The sequence below is a fragment of the Physella acuta genome, unplaced genomic scaffold, assembly GCF_028476545.2.
Source record: "Physella acuta isolate Inbredline_101_S28 unplaced genomic scaffold, ASM2847654v3 ptg002583l, whole genome shotgun sequence".
NCBI classification, from domain to species: domain Eukaryota; kingdom Metazoa; phylum Mollusca; class Gastropoda; family Physidae; genus Physella; species Physella acuta.
In genome coordinates, this window is record NW_026734041.1 from 5,555 (window position 1) to 20,309 (window position 14,755).

Consider the following 14,755-nt stretch of genomic DNA (forward strand, 5'->3'; position numbering starts at 1 on the left):
TTGCCGACTATCGTGTTTTTTTGTAACTGTAGAAGAAAGATAACTCGACCTCCACCTATTTTTTTTTTTTTTTTTTTTTTTAATTTTTTATTTTAAATTTTTTTTTTTAAATAATTTAGCCGGGATTTTTGGGCCCCCATTCGGTCTGGGCCCCCCCGCATTGCGGGGTCTGGCGGCACTGTAGTTCCGCCCCTGAACAGACCTTTCCCTCATTTCAGTCGCTACACCAACCTAACCCAAAGCAGGGGATCAACTATATACAGCTTAGTTGTGCCTAATAATTATGGCATCAACATTAAATGACGTCACGCTTTTGACGATATTTAACCCCCCCCCCCCCCCCCCCAGCCCTCTCTCTTTTGTCATTTATCGTCACAAATGACGGCAAATGAGGTCACACCTTAACCTCACCCCCCCCCCCCCCCATAATACACACACACCTACAACACTATGAAAATCGTTTTTTTTTATTCCACCGTTTTCTTTTTGCAAATATTATTTTATTCGGTCAAAATAAGAACTTATTAATCAATTAATACTGCAAACAGACAATCTAAACAACGCGAAACTTAAATTCTGTTAGTAAAATTTTGTTTTTAATTGTATTTTTTTAAATGCAAAATGGGTCCGTACAATTTCTGAACTACCCCCGCCCCCCTTCTTAAAATTCGATTCCCCCCCCCCCCCCCTTTCGTATTTAGTGATTAGTGTGACATTGTTTATAGACAAACCCAGATCTATCCAATAAAGAGGCATCAAAAAGTTTAAAATTATGAATTTACTTCTTTAAAATGGAATTATTTCGCAAAAAAAAAATAAATAAATGCCGCACTACTTTAAGAGAAAATTAAAAACTCTTTGTGTTTATAATGGCCGAATAAAAATAGATTTTTCAATGGGGTAATTAAAAAATGAAAATAAAATAATCTTTAATACATATTTTTATTTTCACGAATTATTGGTTATTATTTAATTTTGAAGAATAATAACTTTTTCAGGCTTCATATTTCAAACTTGAGATGGTTTAATCATAATAAAATCTCGCATAGTTATTAACAAATCGTTAGTTACATAAATTTTGTGTTTCTTGTGATTTGAGAGGTTTCTTGAGAGTATCGTGTAACTAAAACAAACATGGCGACAGAAGTACAGAATTTGGATGAGAATGAAAAGAAAATTGTCAATGAATTCTGCCACCATCTTGAGAAATCCAAGCAATTGTTCAACGGTTTAAGGTACCGTTGCATGTCTTACAATATAATCAGAAAACAAAGCCAGCATCTTCGTGGTAATTTTATAAAATATAAATTTAAAAAAAAATAGTCTAGCCCAGTGCCAGTGCTGCTCACATCGGGCTTGGCAGTTGTCTGCGTGCAGACACCCGGTAAGCTCAGTGTGCACACTTCAAAGACTAAAATCATTTAATTAAATAGATTAATAATTAGCATCAAATAATAATGCATTATAAATGCACTGTTTAATTTATTGATTTTTCAAAATGTAGCATGTAGGCCAGTATCAATTTGGCATGAAATTTTAGTTTTTAGATCTTATCTAAAAAAGAGTGACAGAGTCAATGGACAAGAGCGAGTTGATGAGAATCCTTCCATCATGTTGTTGACATGGAATACAAATATGCTTTTTTAGATTTAGCAAACAAAGCGACCGTCAAAATGAAAACTTAAGCCTAAAATTAATTCAGAAATTTAAAATTTTTAGAATCAACGCTATGAAAGTTGCAAATCCAGAGAACTTGAAAATAATTTGTTGAGTTATTAAGGCTACATTTCTATTTATTTTCATTAAGGCTATGTTATAACTGGATGTTTCACTTTTGTAAGACAAATATTGATTGGCTGTACAGTAACTCTGTGGTCGATAACTATTACTATTTGTTTACAAAACTTTGCAAATAAAGTTTTTAAATAACAATGCAAATTTAAACTCCATGACCTAGTTTTCCATTTTTGTCCCTTACAATGTGTACAATAAAATTTATGGCAGCCTATCAAATAGCAGGATGCCATTGTTTATGTCGCCATTACATGTGAAAACCAAATTGTTTTTGCTTTTGTTTTTTTATTTAGTTACCGAAAATATTAAAAACATCAAATACATCCGATCTTTAGTAAAATCCGAAAAAAAACCAGGCAGATAGGATTTTATAACCATATTAATTGTAACTACGGTGTGCATGATTTTTAACTTAATTAATGGGCCTCTTGAATACCTTCTCGCTCGCGTCCATTCTCTTGGGAGAAGGAATACTTCCTGAGTAATATTGATAAATGTGTTAGATCTAGATCAAATATACCTATAATCATTCAAGTTATCCAGCAAATAATATCCATCTTATTTAACTAACTATTAAATGTACTAAATTAACTACAACACTGATTATGATGTTGTCTTGCTAAATTAGAAAGTTAATAATCACTAGATCATACTGTATAGGGGCCCTATTTATTGAAATCACATTTCTGAATAAATTTAAACCAAACTTTACGCTATAATGCATATTATTTCCATAATTTCCACTCATTCAATAATTAATGGCAAATCAAGTCATTAAGCTTATATATAAGATGTAGATAACTGGGAACTTAGATCATGAGCTAAGTATAGGAACAGATACATTGACTAAGAATCAGAATGCTGTTCAATGAACACCACAAGGCATGAGACAATTATGGAGGCCTAAATAAACGAGTAGAAAGCGTTTAAGGAGAGACGTCTAAAATTCCAATAAGCAGAGGTTATATAGTATTTTATCTAAAAATATGAAAGGTTAATGCGTTTAAATTAAGGGGATCAAGTTCTAAGAATTAGGGGCAGTAAGACATCACATCATAAAATATGGCATCTGAAAAACTTAATAATTTTATCTAGTCTGGATAATGTCAACAACTCTACTTTTCAAAGTTTCAAAAGCTGTTTAAACTTGGAATGTAATTTTAAAAATTAATACTTCTTCTTTTAACTGTAAACTTAGAACTAAAGTGGACCCTTTAACACCACAAACTATTAGTCTAAAATGGCTTCTAAAAATATAGAAGTATGTTTATATTTAAACAAAACCACTCCATGTTATCTGATTAAGAAAATGAGCAGTGGCAACTGTTGCTGTAAAAATGCTTTTTGTCTAATGTAAACTGAGCAAATGTTAGGCATATGTGAGTTATTAAACAACTGCTGGTAAAACATAAATTATTTGTAACTAAATTTGAGGTTGCTTCTTTCATAGGGACTTACCGCAATATGGACATAAGCAATGGCAGTCATACTTTGGTCGAACTTTTGACGTGTATACAAAGCTGTGGAAATTTCAGCAACAACACAGGTAACTTGCATATATTCTTGAGTGAAGCAAAATCCAGAAAGAAAAGCAGGCTAAAGTCAGAATTGTGAATGATAGTGTTTTTGTTAAAGACTTTTGAAGTTGTGATGAACTGGAAACAAAATCTCTATTCTCATATCTAACTCTAATCCTTTTTTTTTAAATTTTGTATACTTAGGGCAATTTTAGATTCAAAGTATGGCTTGAAAAGGTGGCAGATAGGGGAGATAGCGTCCAAAATTGGACAGCTGTATTATCATTATTAGTAAGTAGATGCATTTGTGTTGACATCTTTAATGATTCTTCTCTAATTAAGTAGTTCTCCCAAATATATTGCTAACGTAAATACTTCAATGGTTAACTATTAATTTTTTTTTAAACTCTTACATTTGAGTATATCTCATAAATCCAAAACTGTCTGTTTTCTTAAAATTGACTGTATACACAAAATTTTCTAAGAAATTGAATTAACGTATTAATGTATAAAGCTTGACATAAAAAAATTATTTACTAATATAACATCTTAACTAGTTAGATTTGGCTTACTTTGTATTTCTTCAATGTTTATTATGAGAGTTTGTAATGTCTTAATTGATAAAACTTGCTGAATGTTTATTCTCTTAAAGCCTCAGAACAAGCGAGACCAATTACTTGAATGAATCATTTTCTTTTTACTCTGCAATAAGAATGAGAGCATATTATTCTAAAGCAAGTAAAGAAGAAAGGTACATGATGGTTCAGTTTTAATTGATTGAGCAACACTATGTTACGTTTTAATAAATTTGTATACATTAGTAGATATACTAGAATGTGTTATATCATACATGATAAAACACTTTTTTTTAAAATTGTATAATTCTTGTTGTACTGCACCGTCTTTTTTCTTTTGCGCTAAATACACATGAGGCAGATGAAGTAGAGTTCATAATGTTTAAACACTCTTGGCATACAGGGGATAGTGTGGTCAACACAATGCCCGGCCACTTTTGTTTCCCTAACATTTGTCAGTTGCCCATCAGAGCGGGGTGGACATAAGGACGACCTATAGACTTGAGCTCAGGATCTGAACTCAAGTCTACATTTTGACAACACTGCACAATCTTTTTGTATTTAAAGGGAGTTTGATATATATATAAATAAATAAATATATATATATATATATATATATATATATATATAAGCAGTGAGATGTTAGCAGGTAGGAGAAAAATACCTGTCATTTAGCTTTCAGAATTTGTCAATTAGGCCTTCAAATTATTTATACTTAATTATTACCTTAATTCTTAAGAACAGAATAATTAAAAATTACTGAAAAAAAAATAATCATGAATATCTCCATCAGCCCAAGTTTTACAAGGTAATACTTATTTCACACTTACATACAGGCCTGACCTAATGGTGAAGAAGCTGAGATATTATGCCAGATTTATTGTCGTGTGTTTACTGCTCAAGAAAATGAAACTTGTCAGAGACTTGGTTAGAGTAAGTGGCCTTCTTTTTAATCTGCTTAATACAGATTTTTTAACAGGTGTAGTTTTTAAAAAACAAGTCCAGTAATGAAAAGAAATGTAAAGATCCTTATTTAAAAGAATTTATCTGTTTCTGTGACCTCAGCAAATAAAAACATGTTTGTTCAGCTGCATTCAGCCATCCTGATTCCAAGCTAATAATTTGTTCATTTGAATATGTGAACACTCTGTCCTGTCCTATGTCCCAAATTCCATTAGTGTCTCTTCAGATTGATATTAGGTCCCTTTATTATCAATTTATAGAGAAACATGTTGGAATTAGGGATTTATTCATCTGTTATATTTACTACTATTGTTTTTCTTAATTTCATTAAACCTTTTTTAAGCATGCAGAGTATCTGTAATACCTTTACATTTTTAAAATATTTATTGATTTATTTGATCAGGAACTGGCTAAGCAAATTGATGACTATACTGGAACGTATGAACCTGAGGATCACATGGAGTGGAACCTGGTCCTTGGAGAGATAAAAGCTTTCATTGAGGTTTGTTTTTATTGGTTGGTTTAGTGGGGGGCTCAGTGGCTTTTAAAAACAAAGAATTGTCTTGCTTGTATAAGTCTTCTTCACAAATGTTTTTTAACTATTTATTTTGCTTAAAAAAACTTTTTTACCTTGTGATCATCACTACTTTATTTTTATCTTTTATTGTAATTTAAATCACATTTTGGAAATGACTTCTCCTTTATTTATCGCTTACTAGATTATATATAGATTATATATAGAATTGTTAGGTTGTTTTTTTTTAAATACTTCAGAACAATTTTTAATTCTTCATTTTTTTTTCTCACACAAAAAATACTGTAGCTAAACTCTTAAGCATAAAATTTGTAAGCTAAATTATAATTATATATAAATATTTGTGTCGGGCTTTTTGATTTTACTCACACAAATCAATTTTGAATACTTATCCACTTTTAGGCGGACAGTATCATCAATGTGGTGGACGTAGATTCATCATCAATAGTGCTGTCCCATAGACTGACACCACTTAATACCCCACCCCTGGAGAAGGGAACACCTGTCTACCTGACTCTCCAGGAGGTGCTCATTGTTGGCAACTGTCATGAACAGGTATTCAAGCAGTTCCACACCTAATTCTTTAAGTTTGTGTCTTAAGGTGCTAGAATCATAATAGTACAAGGTTCTTAAGTACACCCAGCTTTAAATCATACCTGAAATTATAGAACAAAAATGTCGTCTAAAATAATGATGGCTGGGTGTAGATAGTGATGATCATACAATCCCTTTAAATGCCGAGTTAAAAAAAACTATTAATAGCTCTCCTGCATCTGGTCCATGGGCCATCACAGAACTTTACTATTTTTGTGTTTTACAATCTGTTGAGGGCCAGGTACACATATTGAAAGCTGCTTATACAAATAGTATATAGTAAATACAATACCCTACCTTTATGTTTTCTTATATGTGATGAAAAGTGACTCCATCGGCAAAATCTTTGCTAATAAATTACTAAAGTTAAAGCATAATGTAGACAGTTTTTAAAAAAAATTATCCTAGATATAGTTTGAACTAGCAGCTATTAAAAGTAAATTGTTTAAGCTGTAGTTATCTCCCTTATAGTTTAGTTTGTCTTGACATGTTAAGTCATTGATATCCATTGTGATTGTGTACATAACTTACAGGTAAAGTTTAGTGAACTGACCCTGGACATGTTCCGAATGCTGCAGACACTGGAGAGAGAGCCACAGGACGACTTGTCCAATCAGATATATGACAACTCCCCCGCTCCTGGTCGCACCCCTTTTGTAAGCAAAATTTTACAATTCATTTTATCATGTCTTTTAAAGGATTTGATATCAGGTGCTAAAAAATGTTTTATTTTCATGCAAATTTAGATAAATTTATATTGCTTCCCCACAATCAGATTGTTTTAACTCCCAGTTTTTAAAAATGTTCGCAAAACTTTAAAGTTTTGTTTTCCTTAACACTTTTATGTTAAGCACTTGATGGAATAGCATTATTGTGTAATAATTGTGTAAGAGTTATAGTCATGATACCTTGGTGTATTTTGAACAAATCTCACAAACCCCAAAAGAAATAATTTACATCAATTGGGGAAGCCAAATTTATTTATTTTTTACTACTTTACAAGCTTGATTAAGGCTAGTTGCGGTACTAAATTTAGGTGAATCGGGTGCCTGATGTAGAATTTCAGTTTTGACCTAATTATTAAAATACATTCATTTCTAAACATAAAAACATATTAGTTATTACTAGAAAATAGTGATTTGTATTTTGCATTTATTGGGTAGTTTTTTAAAAATTATTTTTTTTTACTTCTTTCACGTTTTTCTCAAAATTACAAATTTGACACTTCAAATTGCTACTCCTCAGTTAGTTCTACTTGTATCTTACTGAAACTTTACCTTATTATTCTACAGATACATACACATAACTTCTATGTTCAATTTCTATCAAAACTTGCTTTATTTTTATTTTAAAGCCAGAAATAAGCTACATTTGTGCACGTTTTAGCGTTTTTTATCAGTTTGATAGAATTTTTTTTAGAAAAAAATAGTTAGCTTGGCTTTACTTAAAATGTGAAACATAGAACTTAATAAGCTTAAATCGCCATATATAATGCATGCATTTTGGTGTGTTTAGCACTTGTGGTTATAGAGCCTTAGCATTTTGAAAATGATAAACAAAAATCCAATATGGCGGCCGTTACCATGGCAACCATATGATAAAATAGATTCTTATACCTTTTTTACTTTCTCGTATATACGAAGTATAGAGAAAGTCTTGTAATCGTGCAAAAAAAAAAAATCGAGATTTTTGCAAATCTCGACGTTTTACATCTCACTGATACGGAAAAACATAATTTTGCAATCTTGTCCGTATGTCTGTGTGTCCGTGTGTGTGTGTGTGTCCGTGTGTAAACACGATAACTTGACTACCGTTACAGCTAGGTTGATGAAATTTCATATACAAGTATTATATCAAAATCGTAGATCCGTATCAACTTTTGAGCGATTTCGGATAACCGGAAGTGGTACTTTTTCTACTTTGAATTTTTCAAAAGCCTATAACTTGAGTACTATTTCAGATAAATAAATGAAATTTCACATGTAAGTAAAAGATCTAATTCTCTACCTTCTGTTAAATTTTGAGTAATTTCCGTTGACCGGAAGTAGTAATTTACGCTACTTCCGATTTCTCAAAAAACTAATGTAAATTTATAAAGTACTAATACTATTGCGCACTATTATACACACCTTTATTAGGCGTTCGCTTGGTGCGCAATTGTTTTTTACTGAGATTCTATTCTATTTTTAAAAGTTTCAGTATTTAAAATGGATTAAAGATCATAACTATATCCCCAGTTACCATCCCCTGTTGTTTTATATAAGAATATTCGAGAAAGTTTAGGGGAGATCACTACCGGTTTATTTAAAATAACTTTCAGTATATATTATATGGGAAAAGTTTTAATGGATTAGCTTGAATAATAACGAAAAAGTGCATTTGGTGTAGCACCTAGCCTTAAAAGGTTTACATTTCTTTACATAATATAAAATGTATGTTATTTTTTGGGATTAGTAGGAACTAAAAATGCTTACCAATATCTTGTAATAAGGTTTATATTACACAAGTTACTCAAACATTTTCAAACTGAAAAGTTTTAATACAAGAAATGCTTTCAGGCCAACTTATTGATAGTAAAATTGTGGAAAAAAAACTCGCAGTGTAAAATTTTGAAAAAAAAAATCATGTTTATTTATGTCACTTAAGTACGATGGGGTAAAGATATGAACATTGTTGTCCATAGGAAAATGGTGACCGTACAAACAAGAGAGACAACCCCCACAAGTACCTGCTGTACAAGCCCACCTATGGACAGCTCAACACATTTCTGGCCTCCGCCTTCAAGGAGCTGCCACCCAATGGTGCCATGGTCTTGTACATATCAGCTGACGGTTGCCCTGGCAACCAGAAACACACTGATGATGGTACTGAACTGTGACTGTTGTGGTCATTAGTTTATAATTCATATTTAAATTATTTGCATTTTGATGCTGAGTTTTGACTTTAAAATGTTTTCTCTAAAATATTTCATAAGCATCCAAATTTTGAATTTTTTTTTTTTTTAAAACCTGCCATAATTGACAATAACCTAATATTTTCTCTAAAATCCATCATAGTTGCTTATGACCTAATATAATATATCCACTAAAAACGCCTTTGTCCTAATATTTTCTCTAAAATCCTCCATAGCTGTCTTACTTAATATGTTCTTGGAAATTCTATACAGCTTGTGAGCAAATGTCTAAAATCCTTCATGGCTGTCTATGACCTAATATGTTCTTTAATATCTTCCCTAGCTGGCTATGACCTAATATTTTCTCTAAAATCTGCCATAGCTGCCTATGACCTAATATTTTCTCTAAAATCTGCCATAGCTGCCTATGACTTGGGCGGTGTCATTACAAACAGCAGAAGGGAAGGGGAAGAACAGAATAAAAGCAAAAAGGCTGAACTGTATAAAGAAATGCATTGGTAAGTTGAACTATCTTGATTTGCATTAGTGAAATCACAGTTGAATGGTAGATAAACTCAATTTGCAGAAATATGTGTGTAGTGATGCTACTTAGCAGTGTTTGCAAATTTTGTCTTAAATTTTTTTTTTGCTTGTTTGTGAACCTATTTCACATGTTGTTGATACAGGGCTTTACCATAGTTTAAATATTTTTTGTTTACTGTTGCCTCTTATATACTAAAATTGTGTTGGTCTGGTATTTTAATTTTGTTTTGGCATGTACCTGTGAATGTTTTAAATAGTTTTGGCCTTTACCTGCACATGTTTTAAATTTTACTGACCAACTGCTTTAGTCTAATAAAATTATTGTCTGAACTTTCTCTGCCAGTTTACACCCAGGAGACTTGTATCCCTACACCAGAAAACCTTTGTTTCTCATCATAGACAGCAGCAATAGCTCAGCTTTTCAGGTAGGTCTTCCTGGGTTTGTGTATAGAAGTTAGCCAAGCAGTGATAATAGATGATTGATTCCTGGGGGTAAGAGTACAAAAAATATCAAAAGTAAACTTGCACTTTCTGGTCTAATGATCCAAAGAGCAGATGAAGTAATAAAGTTCATGTTTCTTTACCTGGTTGTGTGAAGGAAAATATGGAAGTGTCTTAAGACTTTAGTTAAGATCATTTTTTTTTCAAATGGCCGCAAGTCCTGTTTTGTATATTTGAGTAAAGTGGGGGGAAAATATTTTGCATTGGATATGGCAATTTGTAAATTTGTCCGTGCCGTTGTACTTATTAATACTTTATTAACTTTAAAAAAATGTACTATAGGCTACAACATTAAAATTCTGATTAGATATAAACAAAAATTTCTTATTGTGCAATACTTAACGATAAAATTTTCTTTTCCAGAACTTTCCCAACATGTTTGGTCAGCCTCTAGTATGTCTGCTGTCTCCTGAACAAGTTCCTGTTACAATGCAGGGTAACTCTAAATGTTTTTTTTAAAGACATCTTAGTTATCCTTATTTAACCCTTGACAGTCCACAGCATCATTAGTTGTACTGCCCCTATGGCCAGGCGAAAATATGACACATTTTTAACCGTGACACCAAAGAGACTTCCACTACTTAGCATAACTAAACCTACTATATATAGTAGGGCAAAAGAGGGCGCACCAGACTGAGCCGCTTAAGAAAATTGTTGGGCAACCTCATGCATATAGGACTGTAAAGGATTAAATAGTGATATTCCTTGATTTAGAATGTTTGTAGTTTAGTTCATATACACAAGGTTTAGATCAGTTCACCTTGCTTTTAATTGTCCAGTGTTTTATAATGCCATTATCATGGACTAACCTATAATAGGGGTGTAAGGTTATAAACTATTTCTCTACTAATGTCATCATTAATCATAAGCATGAATCTTTAATAATTTATCTACCATGTGTTAAGATTCTACTCTTTAACACTGGTCTGAGTTATCTAATAGCCATAGGTTTTTTTTTACAGATCAACAACTGAAGGGCAATTTGTTCACATTATTCCTTCACTGCCCACTGATGGCTATGTGTTGTGTGTGTAACATTGGGGACATCCCCATCACCCTTTGGGACAAGTGCCAGGCACAAGTAGACAAGTTTGTTGCTGATGCCTCAAAGTTGTTCAGTCGAGCTAGGAAACTAGGTAATGTGTTTTGTTATGAGATTTGTTTGCTTGTGTTGTGTGAAATATGGGGACAAGTCCCAGGCACAAGTTTGTTACTGATGCCTCAAAGTTGTTCAGTCGAGCTAGGAAACTAGGTAATGTGTTTTGTTATGAGATTTGTTTGCTTGTGTTGTGTGAAATATGGGGACAAGTCCCAGGCACAAGTTTGTTACTGATGCCTCAAAGTTGTTCAGTCGAGCTAGGAAACTAGGTAATGTGTTTTGTTATGAGATTTGTTTGCTTGTGTTGTGTGAAATATGGGGACAAGTCCCAGGCACAAGTTTGTTACTGATGCCTCAAAGTTGTTCAGTCGAGCTAGGAAACTAGGTAATGTGTTTTGTTATGAGATTTGTTTGCTTGTGTTGTGTGAAATATGGGGACAAGTCCCAGGCACAAGTTTGTTACTGATGCCTCAAAGTTGTTCAGTCGAGCTAGGAAACTAGGTAATGTGTTTTGTTATGAGATTTGTTTGCTTGTGTTGTGTGTGTTATATGGGGACAAGTCCCAGGCACAAGATTGTTGCTATAGCCACAAAGGTCTCTTTCTCACTTGAGGACATAATGTCCTACTTTCTGAAGACTGGAATGTCCTACTGATGTCAGGTTTGGATGTCCTACTGTCTCCAGGATGGAAGTTCAAAATCCCACCTTGTTGCCTCACCATGGCACACAAATGTTGTGTAATACAACATACACATTGCAAGGCTGCTAACCTGAAAGTCTCATGTTCAAATCCCAGAGTCCACCTAGCTCTAAGGGGTACCTCTAAGTCATGTTAGGGAAAGTAAATGCAGTTGGGCAAAGTACTGACCACACCTTCTCTTCATATAGTAAAGTCAAGAAACATATGAACTCTACTTCATTTGCCCAATGGCATAATCATCTGTAAATAACCATGTCATAGAAGTCTTATGTGTCCAGGATAAATTAAGAACTCAGTAGACATGAATATATAGGGGACGGCGTGGCATAGTGGTAGAAAGCTAGACTGCTAACCCTAGAGTCTCGCGTTCGAATCCAGGTTCAAATCAGTGGAACATCCCAGAGTCCACCCAGCTAGGTAACAGTTAGGGAAGCAAAGGCGGCTGGGCATAGTGCTGACCAAACTCATATGCTGAGGTCTATGAATGAGATGAACTCTACTTCATTTGCCCCCATGTGTCTTGGGCACTAACAGGATTAAGAAGAAGACATGAATATAATTGTAGTATGAGCTCAGGAAGTTTTGTGATTGCTGTATTGAAATTCTATAACTTTCTGTTTGTTTCAGATCATGCTTACGTTCAGTTCCTTGGTGATGACTTTCTACGACTTTTGCTTCTTAGATTTGTGTTCTGCTACATTGTGCTAATACTTCATAGAGGATTTAAGGTTAGGCATTTGAAAAATGTTAATACTTGCAATGTGAATTTGCTGTAGATTTTTATTAGGTTAATTTTCCTTTATAATTTTAAATTTCTTTACAGAATTTAAAAAAATTTCTATTGATTTTTGTTAAAAGCATTTAATTTTTGTTACTTTTTAAAAGTGTGGGAAAATATTGAAAATGCCCTGTATAGAAAACCTCAAACATGTGCATTTCACTGATTTCTATTGTTGTTGAGTATTGGGCTACCAGTACTGGAGACCTTTCGTCTCTTGTTTATTTTATTGTCATCACACCTTTTAAACTGATTAATTAGGCTCTTTACCGAACTGTTGTAAACTGGTTTGCTGTATTTAGCTGAAAATGTATGATAATAATAAAAGTTTTGATAGAGGGAACATATCAGTAAAATATATTTGTAGGTTCATTAAAAACCTTTTCAAAATTGCCCCGAAAAAATTCAAATTCACAAATGTATTCTGTAAAAGAGATAGTCCATTTCTATTCAATTCCATTTGAATTTCTCCCATGTGGAATAAAGTTTTTTTGCTCTTGCTTTAAGTTAGGTTCTATTAAATACTTGACACATACTTTTGTAAACTCCTTTATACTTGTGTTTAATACTTTATATACGAATGTTAACTTACTTTTGCTATTGGTTTGTTAAAAACTTTATACTGCTGAATGGCGTGGCCTAGCGGTAGAGAGCTAGACTGGAAATCTGAAAGTCTTGAGTTTGTATCCGGGTTGAAGTCAGTGAAACGTCCCTGAGTCCACCCAGCTCTGATGGGTACCTAACTCAGGGAAATAGTCCGCTGGGCATAGTGCTGACCATATTATCCCTTCATATGCCCAGGACAAGAAACATTAACTCTACTTCATCTGCCCAATGTATCACTAGGTCTAAAGAGGAATCTTTGCTTTACTACTATTTAAATACTTTATACTAATGTAAACACCTTTGAGCTTGTATTAAATCCTCTCTACTGCTCTCTTCAGGGCCCCAGCTACTACCCAGCCTCCCACCCAGCCCTGCCCACAGATGAAATCCTGGAGCACCCAGCTCTGTATAAACTAGTCCTTGACCTCGCCAACATGTTAGAAGTCCGAGGCCTGTTTGCCGAGCCTGGGGATGTGGATATATCTGCATAACCTTCACCTAGACCCACTTATTTATTATTTATTTTCCTGCGATATTTTTAACTACCAGTACGTTTTATATCTGTTGATGTCATCAACTCATATAAGTCATAATAATACATTTTTTTTAAAAAGAAAAAAACTTTTTTATCAATTTGGACATATTGTGCATATTAATCCTTCACTTTTGAAGAAGTTTTATTTTTTGTCAAAAGCGTGAATAGTTTTTATTCTGTTTCATTGAAGTTTGCTCAGTTTAAAAAATATTAACAAAGCCATTAAACATTTAAGTTATTTATATAGAGACAGTGAAAGACTCATATTATAGCATTCTTATTGATATAGTTTATACAAGCTATTTCAACTTTGTTATAGACGTTGTCAATGTTATACTTTAGTTAGCTTGCTACTAAACTTCTGCTTGTAGATATAATTATGACTAAACCGTGTTGTTTAATACAAGGTGTTGTTAAGTTTAAATATATTTCTTTATGAAATGTGTGAGGGAAAAATATAATTTTTGTTGTTTTGAAGCTGCTATTGTGACTATCCAGTGAGAACTGAATATTAAAAGGCACTAGAATTTCTTGGCGTTAAGTAGATTTTTTTTTTTAATTTTAATGCAGCAGCTAGTCCATAGCAGGAAACAGCTAGTCTATAGCTTCAGTATTATTTGTTTCCTTTTTTACGTGCCAATTTTTTGATACAGGTTTTATATCTTTATACCATAGACACTTATTTAGTATTTTATATCTGATAGGCACGCTTTTGTAAACAATGTTGCCATTTTGATTAGGGTTAGGGTTTCAGCATGGCTCATCACATTGGCTAGGGTTCAGCAGGTTTTATCACATTGGCTAATGTTCAGCAGGGTTCAGGGTTTATCACATTGGATATGGTTCAGCAGGGTTTATCACATTGGCCAGGGTTCAGTAGGATTTATCATGTTTGTTTATGATGTTCTGGGTGCTTGAAAGTATGGGATGTGGAGTATAAATTGTATTATCATTTGAAACATTTTATTAAGGACTTCAACTTTTTTGGAATATTTATCACACTTGAGATTTTTTATTAAATAAGAAAATCAAAAGAATTTTACAAAATACTTTAAGACATATCCAAATCAAAGTATGTTTGGCCATTATTTGAGTTGTTGTAAATCATTAAAAGATTTCCAA

General features: G+C 33.0%; 1 protein-coding gene across 1 annotated transcript; it reads left to right on the top strand.

Moving 5' to 3' along the window:
• The first annotated feature begins 1,129 nt into the window (after positions 1-1,129).
• On the top strand, positions 1,130-14,234 carry LOC131933624 (protein SCAI). The gene is made up of 15 exons (XM_059290313.1): positions 1,130-1,235; positions 3,245-3,340; positions 3,516-3,602; positions 3,964-4,062; positions 4,723-4,819; positions 5,253-5,351; positions 5,787-5,939; positions 6,512-6,634; positions 8,662-8,842; positions 9,293-9,389; positions 9,758-9,839; positions 10,279-10,351; positions 10,878-11,051; positions 12,342-12,442; positions 13,437-14,234. The coding sequence occupies exons 1-15, from the start codon at positions 1,135-1,137 to the stop codon at positions 13,587-13,589; spliced, it is 1,716 nt and encodes a 571-aa protein (XP_059146296.1). The 5' UTR covers positions 1,130-1,134; the 3' UTR covers positions 13,590-14,234.
• The last annotated feature ends 521 nt before the right edge of the window (positions 14,235-14,755 follow it).

What these genes read in the sequence shown, in the direction of transcription:
- LOC131933624 (XM_059290313.1), top strand. Translation starts at nt 1,135, where the DNA reads ATGGCGACAGAAGTACAGAATTTGGATGAGAATGAAAAGAAAATTGTC. An exon ending in AAAGCAAGTAAAGAAGAAAG is followed by an intron (nt 4,063 to 4,722) that starts GTACATGATGGT and finishes ACTTACATACAG; the next exon opens with GCCTGACCTAATGGTGAAGA. An exon ending in CTGTATAAAGAAATGCATTG is followed by an intron (nt 9,390 to 9,757) that starts GTAAGTTGAACT and finishes TTTCTCTGCCAG; the next exon opens with TTTACACCCAGGAGACTTGT.